General features: G+C 46.6%; 1 protein-coding gene across 1 annotated transcript in view; it reads right to left on the reverse strand.

The window, feature by feature from the left end:
* UBE2QL1 (ubiquitin conjugating enzyme E2 QL1) overlaps nt 1–15,292 on the reverse strand; it is a 33,583-nt gene extending 18,291 nt beyond the window's left edge. The window contains exon 1 of the mRNA XM_083624789.1: nt 13,400–15,292. Within this exon, the coding sequence (XP_083480915.1) occupies nt 13,400–14,227 (828 nt within the window). The 5' untranslated portion in view covers nt 14,228–15,292. The remainder of the gene's footprint in view (nt 1–13,399) is intronic.
* Nucleotides 15,293–24,291: the final 8,999 nt, after the last annotated feature.

Consider the following 24,291-nt stretch of genomic DNA (forward strand, 5'->3'; position numbering starts at 1 on the left):
ATGATAAGGTCAAAGCACATAAAGCGTTCAAAAGCCATATTTTTAGAAAAGCATTGTTTAATGTTTGGATAAGATACAAGGATCTGCTTGAAAATAAAACCCCAAGGTGGCTGTCACCAATGGAAGCGAAGGCTCAGAAAAAACTCAATATGGAGGCTAAATGGCCGAAATATTGGGAAATTTTGGAACAGGAGGGAGACAGACTAAAATTGCAGAGCTTTGAAAAATTAAAAAACAAAGTGCGAGATTGGCTCCATTACTATCAAATAATGGAGGCATATAATTTGGACAAAAAAAATAGGCTTCCAAGTGGAAAAATCAAAATTGGAAACAGAACTGCTAGACTCTAAAGTTAAGAATCTGTCAAGAATATATAACTTGCTGTTGAAATGGAATACTCAAGATGAAACGGTGAAATCTGCTATGATTAAATGGGCACAAGATGTTGGACATAATATTATGATGGCTGACTGGGAACAGTTATGGACCATTGGTATGAAATTTACGGCATGTAATGCCTTAAAAGAGAATTTAATGAAAATGATCTATAGGTGGTACATAACACCAGTCAAGCTTGCAAAAATTTACCATTTGCCTGATAATAAATGCTGGAAATGTAAGGAGACAGAAGGTACTTTCTTTCACCTTTGGTGGACATGCCCAAAGATTAAGGCATTCTGGGAGATGATTTATAATGAAATGAAGAAGGTATTTAAATATACCTTCCTGAAGAAACCAGATGAAACTGATGGACTACATGGAATTGGCGGAAATGACTGGCAGAATCCGAGACCAGGGAGAAGAGTCGATGGAAGAAGATTGGAAAAAATTTAAAGTATATTTAAAAAAAATTGTAAAATTAATGAATGTTAGAAAGATGCTGGAATGGATTTACATGGTCTTAGCAGAAAGGTTACAAAGAATTAAGTAAAAATGGACTGTTAATGGGTTAAAGTGTAAAATTTAAGGTTAAATTGCGCTAAGATAAATTAAGGAACAAAATTTGAGAAAGAGGGAAAGGACTTGCTAGAACAATTATGAAATAGAATACAAAAAGGGAGGCCTGAGGAAGTCAAGGAAATAAGTAAATGAAAGATAATGATATGAAAATACTGGATGTTAATGTTTTTTAAATGTCATTGTTTAGTTGTATTGTTTTTGGGTTTTTTCTTTTTTTTCTTTTTTCGCCTTAGTGTTGTACTTTTTTTTTTTTTGAAGTATTGTAATTTTTTTTTCATCATTATTGCCTGTTTTTCTTTTTTCTGTAATTGTTAAACTTTAATAAATATCTTTTTTAAAAAAAGGAAGTCAAAAATTTGAATAAGATGTAAAAGTATGTTTAATTACTGTTGAAAATGATATGTTTAAAAAAAAAACTAATAAAAATTATATTTTTTTAAAAAAGAGTTCTTTAGCAGGATCATGCTCGGTAGTTGCTGCAAATTTTCATCACAAATCTGATTTTCTTTTGCCATTAATCCTGTTCTGAGAATAACAGAATCAGAGAATTGTAGAGCTGGGTGGCATCATGAGAGTCATCTAGTCCAACCCCCCAGTAATGAAAGAATATTTTGCCCAATATGGGGCTCAAGCCCCTGAGATTAAGAGTCTCATGATCTACTGACAGAGCTATCTATGGTGATAAAACACACCTACTGGCGAATTCTCTCTTTGTTCATTCTTCCTTTCATAGGCTAGATCAGGGGACACAAATATAGAGCCTGCAGGCACCAGCATACAATACCTGACAGTACCTCATATGGCACCCATAATAGTCCTCAGTAAAAGATCCCCTCAAAATTTGCAATGCACGAGAGACGGTACGTTCTTCCTGCTCAATTCCTGTAGTCACTGGCCCAGCCTTTGCAGCCGCCATTTTGTGTTATGCCCCACAAGAGCCATTTTGTGACTGGCACTCATGGCACTTTCTAGAGATTCAGACTGTGCCCACTGGCTCCCAAGGGATGGGTGACCCCTGGGGTAGACTGAGTTATACCTCACTGAAATCACCGAGTGGCCCCTTTAGTGGCAGTTAAATAGGTGGAAATGGCTGTAATTTTTACGATGTTTTACCTGTGGGGCAGCAGCTCCTGCTGTGCCCGCTACACCCGCTGTTGAAGGCCTTCTTGTAGTATCAGCTTTGTATTGTCTACCAGACCTGGTAGTTTTTTCCTGTGTCAACTCTGTTTTTTTATCATCTGCCATAACACTCACATACACTCCCAAGGTCAGTCACACACTAGGGGTCACAGTTCCAACTTCTTATTGCAACTTTATAGCAAATAAAGTTCTGATAAAGTCCCAGTATCTTAGTATCAAATTTTCAGTCCCAAAAGGTTACTTTAATTCCAATGTATTTTGTCCACACTGTATCCTTTGCAGAGCTGAATCAAACTTTTTTTCCACTCTCAGTTTGACAGTTCCCTCATATCGGCTTCCCTGTCATAGGCAGTCCGTTCCCAGGTTTTAAAGTCAGCAGATATATTTTAAAACTTTCTTTTCCTTGCAGGGGAAATGTCTTTCAAATGTCTCCCCACTGTTCCTGCCAACAGTGGGGGAGTTTTTCCTTTTTAGTGCTGGATTTTAGTCCTTCTAAAAACTCGTCTTTCTTAGTCACAGCTTTACAGTCTCTTTGCTTTTGATCTGTTAACAGTCTGGGAAGGCAGACTTCCTGTTTTTACCTTTCCCGTTTCGGCCGAATTCTTTAATAATTTCTTCCAAATGTATGACAAAATCCTACTCACGGGTAGTTGTTTTCAAGTCCAATTATCCAGTAAAGAAATCAGCGCTCTCCGACCCTGGCTGTGCGGCTTCACTTCGCGGAGACGGGTAGACAGCTCTCAGCTCCGCACCCTTTACCCCCGGTCCGATCCGGAGCCTTTAAAAAGGCTCCTTTGCAGCGGGGGGGGGGCACAAATGGAGCCCGTGATTTTTTTTCGGGTCCCCGCTTCGCCGTAGCGGTAGAACCCCAGCTCCACGAAGCCGATTTCCTCCGGAGTTCAGAGGAAATCCGCCATTACGGTTGCTGGCGCTGACCGGAAGTGGCTGTAATTTTTACGATGGATGGTGTCTGTGGGTAGGCGATACTTGCATATCTACAAGAGGGCGCATTGCACCCCACTGGAGGATTGTGGTCAGTGAAGGTAGAGACACACATAGTCCGAGGGGAAAGGCTGGAGGATGGATGGCGGCTAACAGATTGAGGTTGAATCCTGACAAGACTGAAGTACTGTTTTGCGGGGATAGGAGGTGGGCAGGTGTGGAGGACTCCCTGGTCCTGAATGGGGTAACTGTGCCCTTGAAGGACCAGGTACGCAGCCTGGGAGTCATTTTGGACTCACAGCTGTCCATGGAGGTGCAGGTCAATTCTGTGTCCAGGGCAGCTGTTTACCAGCTCCATCTGGTACGCAGGATGAGACCCTACCTGCCCACAGACTGCCTCGCCAGAGTGGTGCATGCTCTGGTTATCTCTCGCTTGGACTATTGCAATGCGCTCTATGTGGGGTGAACCGGAAACTACAACTAATCCAGAATGCGGCAGTTAGACTGGTGACTGGGAGCGGCTGCTGAGACCACATAACACCGGTCTTGAAAGACCTACATTGGCTCCCAGTACATTTCCGAGCACAATTCAAAGTGTTGGTGCTGACCTTTAAAGCCCTAAATGGCCTTGGTCCAGTATATCTGAAGGAGCATCTCCACCCCCATTGTTCAGCCTGGTCACTGAGGTCCAGCGCCGAGGGCCTTCTGGCGGTTCCCTCACTGCGATAAGCCAAACTGCAGGGAAACAGGCAGAGGGCCTTCTCAGTAGTGGCGCCCTCCCTGTGAAACACTGTCCCACCAGATGTCAAAGAGAACAACTACCACCAGACTTTTAGAAGACATCTGATGGCAGCCCTGTTTAGGGAAGCTTTTAATGTTTGACACACTATTGTCTTTTAATATTTTGTTGGAAGCCGCCCAGAGTGGCTGGGGAAACCCGGCCAGATGGGCGGGGTATAAATATTAAAATATTATTATTATTATTATTATTATTATTATTATTATTATTATTCACTTGTAGGGAAAAAAGGGGAAAGGGAGTACTTGCAGACACTGCTGGTTTAACTTGCTCTCTGCCCCTGATAGCTCCAACCACTGGGAATCAATTCAGCTCCTATCCACAAAGTCCCCTTCTGGGTTCTTCTGTTAATCACACCAGAATGTGCTGGAAATGTGACTGACTTTTCAATTGAGAGATACGAAATATAAACTCTTAAGAGTTGTTTGGATAGGCTGGCTGAATGACTTAAATCCTTTCCCGAGCCCCAGAGATATGCATCACTTTATCCAAAAATTCTCAGCAGCATTTTCTTAACTTGCAGATGCTGAAAATCTTTCAGTGGCTTTTCACTTGATAGGAATCATTTGGGAGATTAAAGTGGAAAAAATTATTTCTAGGTAAGAGTGCTTGTCTGTTCTGGCACTGATGCCAATCTCATTCAAACACCCCATTATAAAGTAAACGTAGGCTACATTCCCCCCCCCCCCCATAAAAAGGTGGATGACATTCGGCTGCTATTTAAGTTACAAAAGGCTGGTCTGAGGAGAAACTGGGTTCTTTTAAATACTATGGGACAGAACTGTAAAACCACACTTCTGATGGGCTTAATGGGTAGAAATTCTTGATCACTCATTCGACAGGAAAAGTGATTGGATGAGGTTGGGTTCCACTCAAATCTGATTGGCTGAAGGACAGGCTGGCTGCAAAATAAATGAAGCTATTCTACTAGTCTTGCAAGGGGGTGGGACAGAGAGAAAGAAGAAGACAAGAAATGCAAATTGTATGTGCATGTACTTTCTCTCTTTCTGTCTCTTGGGAGTGGAGGTTGGTCTGGGGGAGAGAAGTGACCAGAGGGGTGGTGTCCATGGCCCCCACTCAAAAGTCCAAGTGCGCCCACAGGCCTGCCCAAATATGCCCACAGCCTTGATCCACAAACATTTGTATTCAATAGTCCCACAGCCCCGGCAGGACACCGTGTTTTGTAATGGTTTGTGTCCACAAACCATTTTTTGGTAAGCACGTCTTAGTCTAAAGTTTTCTACCTTCCGGGAGCCTTTTCCAGATCAACTTGTTTTGCCATGGCTGCCTTGTGCACTGTCAATAATTCCAGGTCACATTCCAAGGATCACATTCAGTTCATAAAGGGAAGCAATTGGGCATAACTGGTGAGCGTGCGTGACTGTAAACCAAAAGGTTGGTGGTTCACCAACCGATGTCTGTCTTTAGGGAAAAGCCAAAGCTCAGTGGAGGTTCAGTCTCTGGCATCACTAGGTAGGGCTGGGAACGACCTCTGCCTGAAGGCCTGAGCTAGGTCAATCAATGCTCTGATTCATATGTAAGTCAGCTTTCTGTGTTTCTCCCTAATGGCCAGATCCATAGGGTTTCACTGTTGACCCATGTCAATTGAGAGCATGGCTTAGAAGAGATCTAAAGGTTCTTTGAAGCTGCACATTCTGTGGGAAGAGAAGATAATTATGGCCAAGCTGGTGAGTTTCCTCACTGAAGAGTCTCAACGAGCTTCCAAGGTTCCCTGAAACACGTTTTCAAATCCACGGTCCCATCTCATTAGTCTGATGATTCACAGCCAACATCAGAATCATGACATGAAGTAAAAGATGGATCACAGCAGGGCTTTCTCAGCCATATTTTGAGATCTTCGGGAAAGGCCTTCTTGACTGTGCAGCATCTACCTGCATTCTCAGCAGTGGCGCCCCATTTATGGTATTCCCTGGCCCTCCTAGTGGTGCAGCAATAAAATCACTAGCACACTTGCAAAGCTATGCAGGGCTTTGTACTGTTTCAAATAGAATGGAGGACCGTGTGTTGAGATTCCTGCAGTGTAGGAGGTTTGGACTTGATGACCCTCAAATTCCCTTCCTACCCTACAAGTCTATGTATCTATGCTTCCCTTCTCAGGTGCAGTTGGGCACCAGTGAGGATGAGTTTTTCAGCACTCTTTTTTGCTCAAGCTTTTGTGGGAGTCCCTGCGGAGCTGCTGCATTTTAATTGCCGTTATAGAGTTAATATGCAGAGTTTTCCTCTGTGCATCAGGAAGGCCTCAGTGGCAGAGTTTTCCTCTGTGCATCAGGAAGGCCTCTGGCAGCAACCTCACTCTCCCCGCCCTGGTGGAGGAGGAAGTTAAAGAAACGTATGGCCCCTCAGCTGCCTACCCAGGGAGAATGGAATTGCCCCTCAGGGTTGGGGCCAAAGCTAATCCTACTCTGAGTAGGCCTATCTATGTTAACAAACATAACTAATTTGGGCTCAATATTTTCAATGGGTCTCTGAGTAGAACTTAGCTGGAAACAACCCTACGTCTCCTGTGTCTTATTACTGAGATAAATAATAGTTAAAGGTAAAGGTAAAGGGACCCCTGACCATTAGGTCCAGTTGTGACCGACTCTGGGGTTGCGGCGCTCATCTCGCTTTATTGGCCGAGGGAGCCGGCGTTTGTCCGCAGACAGCTTCCGGGTCATGTGGCCAGCATGACTAAGCCACTTCTGGCGAACCAGAGCAGTGCACAGAAACACGATTTACCTTCCCGCTGGAGCGGTACCTATTTATCTACTTGCACTTTGACGTGCTTTCGAACTGCTAGGTGGGTAGGAGCAGGGACAGAGCAACGGGAGCTCACCCCTTGCGGGGATTCGAACTGCTGACCTTCTAATCGGCACGTCCTAGGCTCTGTGGTTTAACCCACAGCGCCACCCGCATCCCTTAAATAATAGTTAATGCTACGTAAATAAGTTTTTGGGGCTCAGGCGCTTTTTTGCTAGGCGTTTTCCACATGGTAAGACAGGCACCACTAAGGAATATACGACTAATCCCAAAAATTGTAGTGATCCATTAACATGTGCTTTGCTCCTGCTTCTCCTTCCACGGGCTGCCCAGGGGAGATCAATTTGGGGCCATTCACAGAATCATGGAGGAGCTGGAAGGGCCAACAAGGGCCATTTAGTTCAATCTCCTGCAATGCATTGTTGGAAACTAGAGGGAGTCCCTGTCTGATCCAGCAGGGCTCTTATTTCCACTTAAAGCACTATCTTAACATTGCCTGATTAAACTGACAGAAGCTCTTCTGATGAAACACTGGGAATCTTACCAAGTGCTACACAATGGGTACAATGCCAGTTAAGAGTTTCACAAATTCAATGATTGTATTTCCCAGCAGATGGAAATAGGTTCCCTCTCAGTGCAAGTGCCCTTCTTAAACTAAGTGTTAAGAAAGACTAGCTCTGCAAACAGGACCAGGAATCTCAAGTGTTCCTCCTAGCCAGAGCTTCCGTACCATCTGCCTTATGCAACAGAATCATCCAGGTTATATAATGCAACTCGTATTACATGGGGCTGAATCCGACTGCTACTGGACAGCAGTTGCTCAGATTATCAAACAGACATTGACAACACTCTACTATTAATACTACCCTCTCATTTTCCCTTTGCGATTGCCTTCACATTTTTAATTACAAAAAAGCATTATGAAACTGTTGACAAACATTCACCTCTGCATTTCCCCTTTGCTCTTCAACATAGGAGCATCATATACTTTTTTAATAACAAGTATAGGAATTAATATTCTAGATTATAGAATTCCAGTGAAAACAGTGCATTGTGAATAATTAGGAGTCCCGCAATACTAAGTGAGGCTTACTCTCTACAAAGTATATTTAGGATTGCAATTTAACCTTCCCTTAAAAATGTATTTCTCTGTAGCAATTATATCACAGATCTGTATTTCTTATTCGCGAGCACACACTTTCTCTCACACAGACACTCATGTGATAAGGAGGGGTTGAAGCAATAGACTGCGTTCAGGAACAAATGTTGAAATAATTATTCATCTCAGTGTTTAAGTTTAAAATGGTGCAGGTTGACTGCATTAGAATAGTTGATGCTGACTTCGTATATGGGCACACATGGCAAGGCAGGAACCTCTGGACCTGGTCCTCCTCTTCACTGCGGCAGCTAATTGAGCCTAATTGAATCGTCTGCTCCTGCCTCCCACATTTCGTTTTTGGATCAGCACTAAATGGGGACTCCCACCGGCCCCACCCATCCGTAGTAGGCTTTCCTGACAACTAATCTGTTGAAGCGTTCTAGGGAACTCAAAAGCTTGCTCAGTACAACACGATCCTACACTCCTTTCTCGAAGACATGACTGAGTCACATAAAGCAATTAAGTAAAAGCCTGTTACTTTAATTGCAAGAATGCAAAAAAGACCCAGCGCTGACAATTGTTCTCATTAGGCTTGAAGTAACATGAATTACTCATATCAGCGGCAAAAAGGATCATATGACTAATGGATGGGAAAGAGGCTCCATGATCTAGCCCTGAAACATGAAGCAATATGGTTTAATTAAACGTGCAACCACCTCTCCTCATCCCCTAATCCCCAAATGGACAGATATTTACAAGAAGTATTTCCAGGAGAAAATCGCCATACAATTACAAGGAGGTTTTTGGGGAGCAGAGGGGAAAGCTGAGAAGGAAAATAGTATTGGCAGAAATAATTATGGCAAATATCACAAAACCATGGATTTCCCCTGAAATTGCATCTATATAATATTTGGTTTCCTCATGGCTTTCTGGTAAAGCAGGGCAAAAGCAGATCAAACTGGTTTCCTCATTCCCTGTGTATAATAAAATGAAGTGTCCATCAAGCTGATATCCAAAATGTCCATTTTGTGCATTCTTCACAGGGTAAAAAAATGTTTTCTCACTGAAAACTGCTTTGAGCCTAATGGCACAGACAATTTCATTGTCTTTTGGTAGACATTTAACTTAGAAGGGCTGCTGATACTTTAAAAAGGCAAGGTGGGTTCATTAGAATTGAGGGAATATGTGAAATTGTTTAGGGAAGGATTGAAGTATAATGAGAAACTTGAATTAAACCAATTTTTTACATTGGCCTTTCTCTTGTTGAGTTAAAAAACACACACCCTACAATTTAAATCATTAATTGAAATCAAATTTCCCATCCCACTGGTATGTCATGCCTTTCCTAAACAATGATACATACCAACCAGTTAATATAATTACTAAAATAGATTATAGCCAAAGAGAGCATGTAGACTATCTACAAAGTATACTATTATGTATTGATGTGTTCATATATCTATAGCTGAATAAACGAACTTGGTATTTTTATGAATTTTGGGAAATGATACATGTAAATACACCTGCTTATTAAATGGATAAATGTTCCTTATATCTATTAAGCAGCAGTGCATTAGGAATGTCAACTAGAAGTCAATCAGGCTCAATGGCCTGTTATAAATGTGAAAAGGTTGTTCAACATTTAAGGTCATTTTAGTAAAACTGAATATACTATTAGTATGCGTAAGCAACTTAATCAGCACAATCCTCTGCATGTAATCTCCCTTGAGTTCCATGGGACATTTTTGTATGTTAAAGAATACATAGGTCCAAGTTACCTGAGATTCCAGCACTAAAAAGAAGAGGAGGAGTTTGGATTTGATATCCTGCTTTATCACTACCCTAAGAAGTCTCAAAGCGGCTAACATTCTCCTTTCCCTTCCTCCCCCACAACAAACACTCTGTGAGGTGAGTGGGGCTGAGAGACTTCAGAGAAGTGTGACTGGCCCAAGGTCACCCAGCAGTTGCATGTGGAGGAGCGGGGAATCAAACCCAGTTCACCAGATTACGAGTCTACCGCTCTTAACCACTACACCACACTGGCACTCTCTGGTGTCTGACATTGGCCAAGGGACTGGGCCACTGGAAGTTTTCACGCCCTGCCTTCTAGAAGAACATCATGGCAAGAGGTGGGCACCAACTTGCTCCCATCCATCCATCCATTTATCCATCCTAGAAGAAGCAGGTGCAGTGAGATTCTTCAGCCCCTGCCTGCCAGTTGCCCTGGAACTGCAGTTGAGGGAAGCACACTCTGGCCCCATCAGTTGACCAGGGGGACTAAGGGATGATGTTGGGTTGTGTGGGCTTGGGCTGAGTGTTTACACAGGTGTGCACTGCTGCAGTCAAGCCAGCTTGAGGATAATTCACTCAAAAGGTGAGATACAGATATTCCAAAGAAATGAAGTGGATATATAAAGCCCAAACCTTACATAACCTTTTCAGTTATAACAGCCACTTAGTTCTCAAGACTGCCATTAAAACTTCTAAACAAGGATTCATGATTCGAGAATGAAGCAAACTGAAAAGCTCAGCTAGTAAAAAAATAGGATTATACAAGATCACCCAGGGTGACGTAGTCTGCCCTTAGTAATATATGGGATGGCATATCTCTTGGAACCAAGAGCTGGATCCCAATATCTGTGATAACTGGCGAAGCCAAGGCCACCTGTCTCAAACCCATCCTAAGAATACAGTATATGTCCTATCGTGCCACAATTATGTCATTTCTATCCTCAAAACATATTTCCCCCATGGTCCACATGGAGAAGCGGTATTTAACTCAGTGGGTGACATCTGACTAAGTCAAACGGAGAAGACCCATTGAAATAAATGGACTCGTGTTCCATTGCTTTCAATGGGTTTACTCTGGAGTATGACTTGTTCAGATAACCCCCCTATATATACAATTCAGTTCTAAGAGGCTGTAAGTATTGGTTTAACATGCTGGTATTCAGAGTTAACTTCAACCAAGCTATTATTATTATTTATTTATTTTTAAAGTTGGGGGTTTTTTTTTGTTTTTTTACTTAGTTTTCAAATCTCTTTTAATTTATCTGCGTATATGTACATTCTGCATTTGGGGGTTGGAGGGTCTTTGGAGGTTAACACTGTAGAAGAACATATCCAATGCCTATGCTGGAGCTATTAAAAAATAAATAAAGGTGCAATCCAGCAGGATACTATCATGCTCAAAGCCCACCGAAGTGAACAAGATCTGCACAGTGCCTTCATTTCAGTGGGGTTTGCACAGAACTTCCCACCAGACTGCAACCCAAACACCTAAGGATGTTCCAGTGGGCATTGTCCTCTCTGTCTTGCTTAGTGATACTGATGTTTGAAAAGCAGGAGGAGGCTCAAGAAGGATCTACAACCTGCATAAGTGCATTGCAATACGCAGTTGTTTAAAACCATTACCTGGAAATATGGGTTTGTAACCATTAGTCAATACCAAATGTAATTTATGACAGAGTGATTAATAAAAAAATATATTTATAGACGGATTTATATACCGCCGTCTCGCAGAATATCAGAATGACATACGACGACAGGAAAACATTTAAAAGCAATACAAATTTTGCATTGGTCTGTGACCACAGCGCACGTTTTCAGGGGATACAAAGCACATTAAGATCTTGAGGCCATTCATTGGGAGCTAGCCAAGGCAGGAACAGCCATTACAGCAACTTTTTTAAAAAAAGAAATAAATGAGTGCGTGGATTTTCTTACCAAAATCCCTTCTCATCACATCCCAAAAACATTTTTCATGAAACAACAGAGCAGTGGAATTGTTGCTGTGTCTGTTTTGAAGACCGTATATCTGACTTTGGTTGCAATCCTATCCCTGCTTACTTGGGTGTAAATCCCACTAAACTCATCCAAATGTATATGCATAGGATTGGGTTGCACATATATGAAACATATATGGGATTATACATAGACAGGGAGACAAATAGATATAAAGGGGGTCTCCTGCATATTTAGTTAAGATTACAAAGAGCCAGAAGGCCATAGGAAGTGCTGGATTGGAGAGGCAGCATAGATCTGGCAAGGTGGTAGCTTTTTCTAGCTTAGGCTTCAGTTGATACCCATTCATTTTAGCAGACACCTCAAGAGCTTGGGGTTTATTATACACAAGAACTGTGGTCTCCTTGCTTTGTCTCACATATTCGTACAATCTTAAGCAGGGCTGCAGAGGCCCTCCTTTGAAGCCATAGGCTTCATTTCATAACAATATAGATAGCTGTGTCAGGCTGCGAGACCGCTTTAAAACATCAAAAATGCTTTTCTGGATCAGAGCAAAGAACACACTGTGCCTCCATTTGTGAGAGCACTTGACCAGCCAGTCCTGGAATTAATTGCTCCCAGAATCTGACTCTTAGTCACTGGCACACTTGGTCTCCATCAATGCGCTGTATTTCCCTTTTTAGCCAACAGATGTACCGTAGTTGCCATCGTGTCATCTTGTAGCAAGGGACTGCCTACGATACTGTTCTATATGACAAAATTCTTCTGCCAGTCAATTTGTCACTGGATGACTCAAAAGTTCCAGTTCTGGGAGAGGGAGAATAACTCAGTTTTACTCACTCTCTCCAGATAATTCTGAATTTTATAAATCTTGGCTTTGCATGTCCGCTCCCCAAAGTCACCTTTTGTGGGGCACTCCTGGGCACCTTCTGTGACCTGGCAAAGGGTCACTTACACTGTGTTGGGTTGCTGACCGCTGGATTCTACAGAGCCTCTTAGAATACAAATCTCTCCTACTCAGCCCACCGAATACTACAGAGCAGTCATCCTCTTCCATTTACACAAAGATTTGGGGACCGGAACCACCTCCCCCATCTTTGAGAAAGAGGTTAGGATGCCTGCCTGCCCCTCCCCCCCGCCAGCGCTAGAGTCTGGCAAAAGGTTTTCTACACACCCTTTTGGGGAGTGGGGTGGGGAGTGGGGCAGGGCTTGTTTGAGGTCCAGAAATATTTTTTGTAAGTGCTCTTGAAGCAGTGTGTGGCCCAAGATGGGCATCCCAGTATCCTCACCAGTATTGCAGAGGAGGATGCTGGGGCATCATCCCAGAGGTGCACTCCAGCATCCTCTGAGACACTATAAGGTATGAAATAACCAATCTGCTGCTCTCCAGGTGTTGCTGGACTAAAACTCTGGGACCAAAGGGCTGCTGGGTGTTGGAAATCCAACATCTGGAGAGCCCTTTTGTAAGAGATCTCTTGGATAAGGCACACAGCATGGGATAGTTGTGATTTTTAAGAAGAAACAACCAAACAAGACATGAGGGACTTGGATAAGTGGTGCTCCTCTGACCAATTTTTTTAGCACTTTACGCCTCCTTTAATATTTAAGAGGCGAAAGTTGGGAAGTCACAGATCGCCCACATCGTGTGTGGTTTGGTATTCAGCCACGTGGGTAATGCAGTGCAGCAAAATGGCAGCGCAGGAGGAGATGGATTTGAGCCAAGCCTAGGCCTTTGCTCCAGAAAACCCCCTTCAAAGCGAGAGAAAGGGACCAGAGTCACAGAGGGAGCCAGCTGGCCAAATGTTAGCAGGGGGGGAGAGGTTCTGGGGTGTTTCAACCACAGCCAGACTGGGTGCCACCCAAGGCCTCTCAGTGGGCCAGGACCCACTGCTTCTCGGCCTAGAGAGCCCCCACCCAAGACTCCCCCCCCCACCAGGAGCCCCTTCCTTCCTTACCTGCCCTTTGACAAGGCTGGCGGCAAACTGGCGCATGACGGCCTCGACGGTGTAGGCGCTGGACCAGCCCCGGGGGGTGAGGAGCTCCATGCAGATGGCGCCGCCGTCCAGGACGTAGCCGTTCTCCAGACGTGGGCTGAGCACCCGCATGAAGGGCGGCGCGAAGGGGAAGTTGTCCGGGAAGGTGAGGTTGAGCAAGATGTACTCGGTGTTGGTCTCCTTCATGTCCTGCCACAGCACCGAGTCCTTGTCCACCTGGTGCAGCTTCACGTTCCAGTCGAAGAGGCTCTCGTCCACCAGCTCCACCGAGATGAAGCGGTCGCTCAAGCGCGCGATGTCCTGCAGCTCCTTCATCAGCCGTCGGGTGCGCACTTGCGTGCAGTGCGCCTGCCGGCTGGCTGGCACCAGCGACGGCGGCACCAAGGCCGGGGTGCTGGAGCGCCCAACACTGCCCCCCGACGCCGGGTCCTTGCCCGAGCCAGCCTCCTTGGCGTCGCGCTGCTGCTGCTGCGCTTTCTCTGGCGCGCCGTCGGGGCTCGCCTGTTGCTGCTGCTTGGCCACTTCCAGCACCTTCTTGGGCTTGTTGCGCGCGGGGCTGCTGCCTCGGCTGCTGCTGCAGCTCTCCTTGCCGGGGCTCCCGCAGCCGCTGGCCGGCGTGCCTTGCAGCTGCTGCTGCTGCTTATTCTTCTGGTTGCTTTTGCCCCGCAGCGAGGAGCCTTGCTGGATGCTGCCGCGACGGTGGTGGTGATGGTGGTGGTGATGCTTGGGGTCCTCGGTGTCCCTGTTGTGGATCCGGATGAGCCCGATTTTCCGCAGCAGGGTAGCCATGCTCTCAAGGGCTTTGGCCGCGGGGGTCGTCGGAGGGAAGGAGGGCAAAAGGAGGACCCAGAGACCCGCTACCTGCCCGAGCTAGGCGAGCCAAGCCGCGCACGCCTCGCCTCCCCGAGCAGAGCGCAAACGGTGGGCAGAGGTTTGTGGAGTGGGGAGAATCCGTTTGGAGGGGCGGCGGGAGGAAACAGAAAAGGCAGCGGGGGAAGGGTGGATGTGGCCGGATCCTGCCGCCTGCCTCCGCAGCAGCTGCTCAGGCGCCTCCTCTCAGCAGAGCCGTCGGTGCTGCTGCTGCTGCTGGCAGCATTGCCGCAGTCGAGCCGCTTCTCCCCGGGTCACCAGAGCTCCGCCGCCAGAGCCATGGAATCCCACGTTGGAAAGCGCCGCCACCCCGGCTCCCTCCGCCCACTCCCGACGACACGCTGCCGCTGCTGCTGCAGGAGGCCGCTTCCTTCCACAATAACCTTCAGCTCCGATCGACTAAACCACGCGCGCGCGCGCACACAATGGGATCCAGCCGGGCTTGCTCTTTGGGGAGGGGGGGTGTCTTCTTTCACCCAGTTTTTTTCCCCCACAGCAAGGTGAGATGGTGGCTCTGCCGCATGCGTTTATTTTGCAATTAATTCCCACCCACCCCTACTACCCACCGTCTGACTTTCCTCTCCTAAGGGCACCCGTTTTTCCCCCGGCTGCTTTGCAAGCAGGAACCCTCCGCTTCGGTCCTTTCTCCGGCCGGGGATCCGGCGCAGGCGAGGCTAATACTGGAGCGAAGCCGTTCGTGCGCCCCGGTGGGGGAGGAGATGGAGACGGATCCCCCCTCGCCAGCCAAGGCGACCCCCCACCCCCACGCCGGCGAGGCGAGGGCGCTGACCTTCCGCTCGCCTCCTCGCGGCTGCAGGCTTTTGGGGAGCCCCCGTCAGCTGCGCGCGGCGCCTCCTTCTGCCTTGCAGGCTGCCCCGCGACTCTGCAGCGGATCTGACATTGCGGGGGGGGGGGAGGCGGAGAGGGAGGCGAGAGAAAAAAACCCCGTTAAAGCCCGCCTACTATTCTGTATGCGCAAGAAGAGGAGGGCCGGGCCAGGCGGATGCTCACGTGGTGGCAACCTGGGTCCCTACTGGTTGGAGGGGGAAAGGAGAATGGGGATGGCGGGGGGGGGGGGGAGAGAAGCTGGAATTATGTGGTTCTTGGAGGATGGAGGAGCGATGGCTGCTTCTTTTGCAGCAAGCCTCCTCCAGCCTTCAGCATCCCCCGCCTCCCCCTCGCCATAGTATAATTCAGGATAATTGCAGGTGCGTGTGAACAAGAGACCTGTAAAACACCGAGGTGGCTGTCGGGCGGCGGGGGAGGGAGGCGGGAGGCGAAGAGATCTGCAGACCTGCAACAGTTTTTTTGTTTTTGTTTTGTTTAAGAAATCAGATTTAAAAGCATGCCTTTCAGACCAAGGTTGATTCCAACAAGGACGGGGCGGGGGGGGGGAGGAGAAATGCAAGACGCATTAATGGGCCGTGTGTGTCTGAGCCTAAAAAAATCCCGTTCGTCACAAGATAAGTGTTCACATGCGTAAGGAGAGTAGACGTCCTTGGTTGTGGGCTAGGGAAGGAAAAAGATACCGGGTTTTTATTGGGCAGCTTCTTGGCACTACAAAGAAAAAGGGATTCTTTTTTCTGCCACCTATTTTCCTTTTTTTTTTAAATAAATGTTTATTAGGATTTTACAACACATAAAAATCAAACAAATACATATCAACACAAAAAACAAAATACACACTTAGTAAAAAAAGAAAAAGAAAAAAAGATCCACTTTTAAATTTCAAGGTTCTATATTCCTCTTTCCTGACCTCCTCACATCTCCCTTTTTTGTGTTCCTCTTTATTTCGTCAAATTCAGCAAATTCTAACCCTCTTTCACATCTCATTTATAATTGTGTACTCCCACTTGTTATATCTCTAATTTCCCCTCTTTTTTAGATCCTTTTTTTCATACCTCTTTTAACCATATCCCAAATGCCGTGTTACCTTTACATCCCACATCATTTTAACATTCAAACAATTTACTATATTTCTGTAGATAATCCTTGAACTTTTTCCAGTCCTCTTCCATCAACTCTTCTCCCAAGTCTCGAATTCTGCCGGTCATTTCTGCCATCTCCATATAGTCTATCACTTGCATCTGCCATTCTTCCACGGTGGGCAAATCTTGTGTCTTCCAATATTTAGCGAGAAGTATTCTTGCTGCTGTTGTTGCGTACATAAAAAATGTTCTGTCTTTCTTTGGCACCAATTGGCCGACTATGCCCAAAAGGAAGGCCTCTGGTTTCTTAGGAAAGGTAAATTTAAATACCTTCTTCAGTTCATTATAGATCATTTCCCAGTAAGCCTTAACCTTTGGGCACGTCCACCAAAGATGAAAGAATGTTCCCTCAGCTTCTTTACATTTCCAACACTTGTTATCAGGCAGGTGATAAATTTTTGCAAGCTTAACTGGGGTCATGTACCACCTGTAAATCATTTTCATAATATTCTCCTTTAAGGCATTACATGCCGTAAACTTCATACCGGTGGTCCACAACTGTTCCTAGTCAGCAAACATGATATTATAACCTATGTCTTGGGCCCATTTTCTGCCACCTATTTTCCATTCCTCGCGTGTAGCTATATATTTGTGTAGAAGCAACCAAGAGTCCTGTGGCACCTTAAAGGCTTTCCTTGTAGCAAAAGTTTGATGTGACAATAAATGTTGGCTTTTAAGGTGCCAGAGGACTCGTGGTTTTTGCACAAGAGACTAACACAACTATGCCTCTATCCTATATATCTGAGGAGGAGGGCTGTTTTGCTTCGTGATATAGTGCCGTCAATTCACAAAGCGCTTTACAGAAGTATAGTATAGTACAGTATAAGAGCTTCAATTTTCTTCCTTGTGATTACTGGGAGAAATAATTTCACGGAGGGATCAGTCAGGATCTGTAGTAACTTAGGGCTCAGCCACATTTTTGCTCCACACATTATAGGCACAAGGTCTGGGCTTTCCAGGCCTGTCTCAGAGCACTGTCTGTTTTCCCCCAGGAAAACCTGCTATTTACTGCTGAATCGGAGCATACAGCAATTTGGGTTTTCTGCAGCTGCACCAGTGGTAAAGAGCGGGGTTTCATGGCTACACCAGTGCAAAAAAGAAAAAAATAAAGCTCTCAGACCTGGACCTGGAAAACATTTTCATGAATAACCTATAACGCAGTGTAATGTAATGCAATCTTACATTGACTGGAAAATATAAATTCGTTTTCTGTCATTTGCCCTGCGTCAGGTGGTGTAACAGCACCAACATGGGGGCCACATTTTACCCCGCAGTGCCCATTTTGTATGAGCAGCAACCCTCACATTTCGTCCTCACCACCTGGTTACAAGCCCTTAAACGTTGCAGCTGCCCCATGGGATGGATCCAGGGCTGCTGTAATGTGAAAAGCACATCTCAGTAGCATTTGCGTGTGGCACAAAGAGCATGTGAGTGGATCAAATGTGTGTTTTATGGCCAACTCACCTATGTGACCAGTGCGCCAAGTGATGATGTGCAATTATCCACTGCAGAGCAATCGTAAACACCTGAACTCAGCTGAAACACAATACACGGTGATTTAAATTAAGCCAACTTAAATAACTGATGTAAATCAACTATACCATTCAGGCATTCATATATTTCTTGAACAGGCATGTAGAGTAGCCCATGGCCACATACAATTAAGACATATTGGCTTGCAACTAAATGGAGCCTTTAAAAGTAAAGGTAAAGGGACCCCTGACCATTAGGTCCAGTCGTGGCCGACTCTGGGGTTGTGGCGCTCATCTCGCTTTACTGGCCGAGGGAGCCGGCGTACAGCTTCTGGGTCATGTGGCCAGCATGACGAAGCCGCTTCTGGTGAACCAGAGCAGCGCACGGAAATGCCATTTACCTTCCCGCCGGAGTGGTACCTATTTATCTACTTGCACTTTGACGTGCTTTCGAACTGCTAGGTTGGCATGAGCAGGGACCGAGCAACGGGAGTTCACCCCGTTGCGGGGATTCGAACCACTGACCTTCTGATCGGCAAGTCCTAAACTCTGTGGTTTAACCCACAGCACCACCCGCGTCCCATGGAGCCTTTATTACACCATTAAACCATAACCCACATGCTTTTTTTGCACTGTAGAATTGTGTCTGCTTAGAGACAGTCTTTTCGGCTCTTTCTATCTACGCATGCAAACATATTAAGCAAGAACACTTACTTAAAGACTGATGTTGCAGTAGTAGGCGCTCTTATCTGTAAATGTCCCATAGCACAAAGTGAGACTTACTTCTGAGTAAACAAGGACTGGACTGGCCTGTAAGTTTCCAGGTCTTTCTGTACGTTTCGTGCTGATAGTTTTTAGATAAAAGAGTGTTCCTAGTGATATGGAAAGCATACGTGAAATATTTTAATTCAGTGGTTCTTATATTTGTTTTGGACACAGACCACTTTGAAAATCTGATGAAAACTAAACCCACTTCCTATGGGGGGAAATCTACATGAGCACATTCATACAGGATTTGGCATACAATTAGTTGTATTGCATTGGGGTAAAAAGAAAAGAAAAGAAAAAAAGGTCCCAGTTTTGTGCCCCCAGCCACCCATGGACCATAGGTTAAGAACCCATGTTTTAAGTTATTAGAGTCATGAATATTCATAACTAAGGACTGAACTATTGTAGTTGAAAGACATGAAGAAGGAGTACAAAATCATCTATGAGTTCTGTGGATGATGATAATGACAGCGAGATACAGAATCTTCGGGTTCCTAGAACCTGTGACTTGTTAGTCCCTGGTTTGGTAGAAAGTACACAATAAGAAAAGTAATACAGTAGTACCTCAGGTTAAGTACTTAATTTGTTCCGGAGGTCCGTTCTTAAGCTGAAACTGTTCTTAACCTGAAGCACCACTTTAGCTAATGGGGCCTCCCACTGCTGCCGTGCCGCCGGAGCACAATTTCTGTTCTCATCCTGAAGCAAAGTTCTTAACCCGAGGTACTATTTCTGGGTTAGCGGAGTCTGTAACCTGAAGCGTATGTAATCCGAGGTACCACTGTACCGTATTTTTCCATGTATAAGACGACCCCAATTTTTTTGGACCGCAGCAAAAAAATATTTTTTTTTGGGGGGGGGATTACCCAAAGTTGTTGAGCTTTCTTGCGGGGGGGGGGGGGGAGATTGCCCAGAGTTGTTGAGCTTGTCTGAAAAGTTTTTCTGGGGCTTTTCTACAGGCTGCCCGCCAATGCAAATTGCACGCATCACTGCGGCCACCAATCGTAGGAATGTACGCAGCCAAAAGCCCACCTGCACGCTTGACGCAACCACAGCCGATTGTATGGCATGTACGACTCGCCACTGACGTAAATAGCCCGCCCAATAGCTGCAGCCTCAGCCATCCATCAGCAGGCCTTGCTGCAGCAACCAATCACACGCCAATCGCTGCTGACAGTCTTCTGCTGGCTGCTGCCACCAGTCGCCCGTCCCCCCCTCTGGTATCCGTGTATAAGACGACCCACAATTTTTGCCTATTATTTCTAAGGAAAAAATATTGTCTTATACACAATAGGTAGGCCCTCTCCACAGGCCACGCCTCCTCTTTTTAGGACACACCCCTCAGTGGCCTGGATTCACATTCCAATTGCTTGGCTGGAATGTGCCCTTTAACCTCTTGTTTTCCAGGATGGAGGGTAGAGAGGGCTGTGTGAGCATAGATTGTACAAAGGTAAAATTTGCCTTTGCTGTTCTCAGTGGAACTTTTCTTGAGCAATGAAGTCTACCTGACTTCTGGTGTGTCTTGTTTTTCTGGCCTTCAGTCCTGACTCTTGGCTTGTTCTCAAGTCCCACCTTCTGGCTTGCCTTCGGATCTTGATCACTCTTCAATCTGGACTTCTGGTTCATGGCTTCTGATTCTCTTGAGCTGGAGACTCCACAACTCTGCCAGTGCCTGAGGAATAGGGCAAGAGCGCAGCTTTTTGAAACACCAACAGTTTCCTTGGAGGGAGAATAATAATAATAATAATAATAATAATAATAATAATAATAATAATTTATTATTTATACCCTGCCCATCTGGCTGGGCCTCCCCAGCCACTCTGGGCGGCTTCCATAGAAACCAAAAATACAGTAAAATATCACACGTTAAAAACTTCCCCGAACAGGGCTGCCTTAAGATGTCTTCTGAATGTCAGGTAGTTGTTTATCGCTTTGACATCTGCTGGAAGGGCGTTCCACAGGGCGGGCGCCACTACCGAGAAGGCCCTCTGCCTGGTTCCCTGTAGCTTTGCTTCTCGCAGTGAGGGAACCGCCAGAAGGCCCTCGGCGCTGGACCTCAGCGTCCGGGCAGAATGATGGGGGTGGAGACGCTCCTTCAGGTATACTGGGCCGAGGCCGTTTAGGGCTTTAAAGGTCAGCACCAACACTTTGAATTGTGCTCGGAAACGTACTGGGAGCCAATGTAGGTCTTTCAAGACCGGTGTTATATGGTCTCGGCGGCCGCCCCCAGTCACCAGTCTAGCTGCCGCATTCTGGATTAGTTGTAGTTTCCGAGTCACCTTCAAAGGTAGCCCCACGTAGAGTGCATTGCAGTAGTCCAAGCGGGAGATAACCAGAGCATGCACCACTCTGGCGAGACAGTCCACAGGCAGATAGGGTCTCAGCCTACGTACCAGATGGATCTGGTAAACAGCTGCCCTGGACACAGATTTGACCTGTGCCTCCATGGACAGCTGTGAGTCCAAAATGACTCCCAGGCTGCGCACCTGGTCCTTCAGGGGCACAGTTACCCCATTCAGGACCAGGGAATCCTCCACACCTGCCCGCCTCCTGTCCCCCAAAAACAGTACTTCTGTCTTGTCAGGATTCAACCTCAATCTGTTAGCCGCCATCCATCCTCCAACCGCCTCCAGACACTCACACAGGACCTTCACCGCCTTCACTGGTTCTGATTTAAAAGAGAGGTAGAGCTGGGTATCATCCGCATACTGATGAACACCCAGCCCAAACCTCCTGATGATCTCTCCCAGCGGCTGCATGTAAATGTTGAAAAGCATGGGGGAGAGGACAGAACCCTGAGGCACCCCACAAGTGAGAGCCCAGGGGTCTGAACACTCATCCCCCACCACCACTTTCTGAACACGGCCCAGGAGGAAGGAGCGGAACCACTGTATGACAGTGCCCCCAGCTCCCAGCCCCTCAAGACGGTCCAGAAGGATGTTATGGTCAATAGTATCAAACGCCGCTGAGAGATCCAGCAGAACTAGGAAACAGCTCTCACCTTTGTCCCTAGCCTGCCGGAGATCATCAACCAGTGCGACCAAGGCAGTTTCAGTCCCATGATGAGGGAGGGATCCAAATGGTCTGCTTCTTCTAGGCGTGCCTGGAGTTGTTCGGCAACCGCTTGCTCAATCACCTTGCCCAAGAATGGAAGATCTGAGACTGGGCGATAGTTGGCCATCGTGGCTGCATCTAAAGATGTTTTTTTTAAGAAGCGGTTTAATAACCGCCTCTTTCAGCGGGTCTGGGAAGGCTCCCTCATGGAGGGAAGCATTCACCACCCCACGAAGCCCATCGCCCAGTCCTTCCCAGCTAGCTTTTATAAGCCAGGATGGGCAGGGATCCAGGAGACAGGTGGTTGGTTTCACTCGTCCAAGCAGCCTGTCCACATCCTCGGAGGTAACAGATTGGAGTTGATCCCACTCAACTTGACTAGACAGAACTCTAGCACTCTCCCGCCCCGGCCCTGCTCCCACGGTGGAGTCTACTTCTTCTCAAATCTGAGCGATTTTATCTGCAAAAAACTTTGCAAAATCATTGCAGGAGAACATGTGGCCCGTACTGGGCCCCAATGTTGCAGGTGGTTCCGCTAAATTGTGAACCACCTGAAAAAGTCTCCTGCTGCTGTTTTCTGTAGATGCAATAGAGGTGGTGAAGAAATTCTTCGCCGTCGCTATCGCCACTTGGTAGGCTCGACGTTGAGCTCTAACCTGTGTCTGGTCAGATTCGGAATGCGTTATCCGCCACTGGCACTCTAACCGTCTCAACGATTGTTTCATTGCCCTCAGATCTGTGGAAAACCACGGGGCTGTCCGGGCTCCATGCAATCGGAGAGGGCGCTTCGGAGCCAAACAGTCAATAGCCCTGGTTAACTCCACATTCCAGCAGGCCACCATGGAATCAGCTGAAAGGCCATCAAGATGGGATAAAGCATCCCCTACCGCTCTCTGGAAACCATTTGGATCCATTAAGTGGCGGGGGCGGACCATCCGAATTGGTCCCACCTCCCTGCAGAGGGGATGGGTCGCAGTGAAGTCCAGTTGCACCAGGAAGTGATCTGACCATGGCACTTCTTTCATTTCGCTTTTACTTAGTGTCAGATCACCAACATCCATAGAGGTAAACACCAGGTCCAAGGCATGTCCGCGGCTATGGGTTGGGCCAGACTTATTCAGGGACAGCCCCATGGAGGCCATGCTTTCCACGAAGTCCTGAGTGGCCCCTTGTAAGGTCGTGTCAGCATGGATGTTAAAATCCCCTAGGACGACCAAGCTAGGTGTCTCCAGGAGAACATCCGCCACAACCTGAAGCAGCTTGGGCAGGGAATCCTTGGTGCAGCGGGGAGGTCGGTACACCAAAAGGAACCCTGTACTGCCCCAGTGTGGTGTAGTGGTTAAGAGCAGTAGTCTTGTAATCTGGGGAACCGGGTTCGAGTCTCTGCTCCTCCACATGCAGCTGCTGGGTGACCTTGGGCCAGTCACACTTCTTTGAAGTCTCTCAGCCCCACTCACCTCACAGAGTGTTTGTTGTGGGGGAGGAAGGGAAAGGAGAATGTTAGCCGCTTTGAGACTCCTGAAGGGGAGTGAAAGGCGGGATATCAAATCCAAACTCTTCTTCTTCTTCTTCTTCTATTGCCCAATGTCTAGAACATGCACTCGGAAAACTGGGTCTTCCCAATAGGATGCCTGGTGCAAACTAATGACTTCCTAAAAATCACTGCAACCCCCCCTCCCCGCCCACATGACCTGGGTTGCTGTGCGTAAGAGAAACCTGGTGGACAAGCAGCGGCAAGGACAGGCCCATCTCCTTCATCCAACCAAGTCTCTGTTACATGTGCCAGGTCAAGTCCTCCATCCATGATCAAGTCATGGATGGCAGTGGTCTTATGAATCATTGACCTGGCATTGCACAGCAGCACCTTCAGGTCATGTGGGTATCCCTTGCTGATTCTAGTATCCATCTGGTCAGGACCAGACCCAGAGGCAGGAATAGTCCTCAGACAATGACTAAACCTGCCCCCTCTGTAATAATAATAATAATAATAATAATAATAATAATAATAATAATAATAATAATTTTATTATTTATACCCCGCCCATCTGGCTGGGCTTCCCCGGCCACTCTGGGTGGCTCCCCACAGAACACTAAAAACAAAATAAAACTTCAAACATTAAAAACTTCCCTAAACAGGGCTGTCTTCAGATGTCTTCTAAAAGTCAGATAGTTGTTTATTTCCTTGACATCTGATGGGAGGGTGTTCCACAGGGCGGGCGCCACTACCGAGAAGGCCCTCTGCCTGGTTCCCTGTAACCTCACTTCTCACAGTGAGGGAACTGCCAGAAGGCCCTCGGCACTGGACCTCAGTGTCCAGACTGAGGACAACCTTCTAGCTTGGTGCTCTTGAATGCTCTGCAGCTGATCTGATATAACCAGCTCCATGGTCCTGCTCTCCTGCTCTGTCTCCTGCCAGGCTTCACCAAGACACCTTGCAGGCTACAGTCTGGAGGAAAGAGTCTTCTGTCCCCTTAACATACTCTATTGGTTTTTCCTGTGCTTTGAACTGTTTCTGGTGGTATTCAGTTGGTCAACAGGTGACACCCAACTAGAACCCTGGGGGTCAAAGCAATCCAAGCCATAGCTGTCAACTTACAGAAAATAAGGGATCAGCAGCCAAAATAAGGGATTTTAATAAACCAGCAGCCAAACGAAGCCTCAAGCGGTGGTTCCCACAGTGCAGCAACCCGGCAGAGGGGATGCA

Source organism: Podarcis filfolensis (genome assembly GCF_964270895.1).
Source record: "Podarcis filfolensis genome assembly, chromosome: 7".
Taxonomy (NCBI): Eukaryota; Metazoa; Chordata; class Lepidosauria; order Squamata; family Lacertidae; genus Podarcis; species Podarcis filfolensis.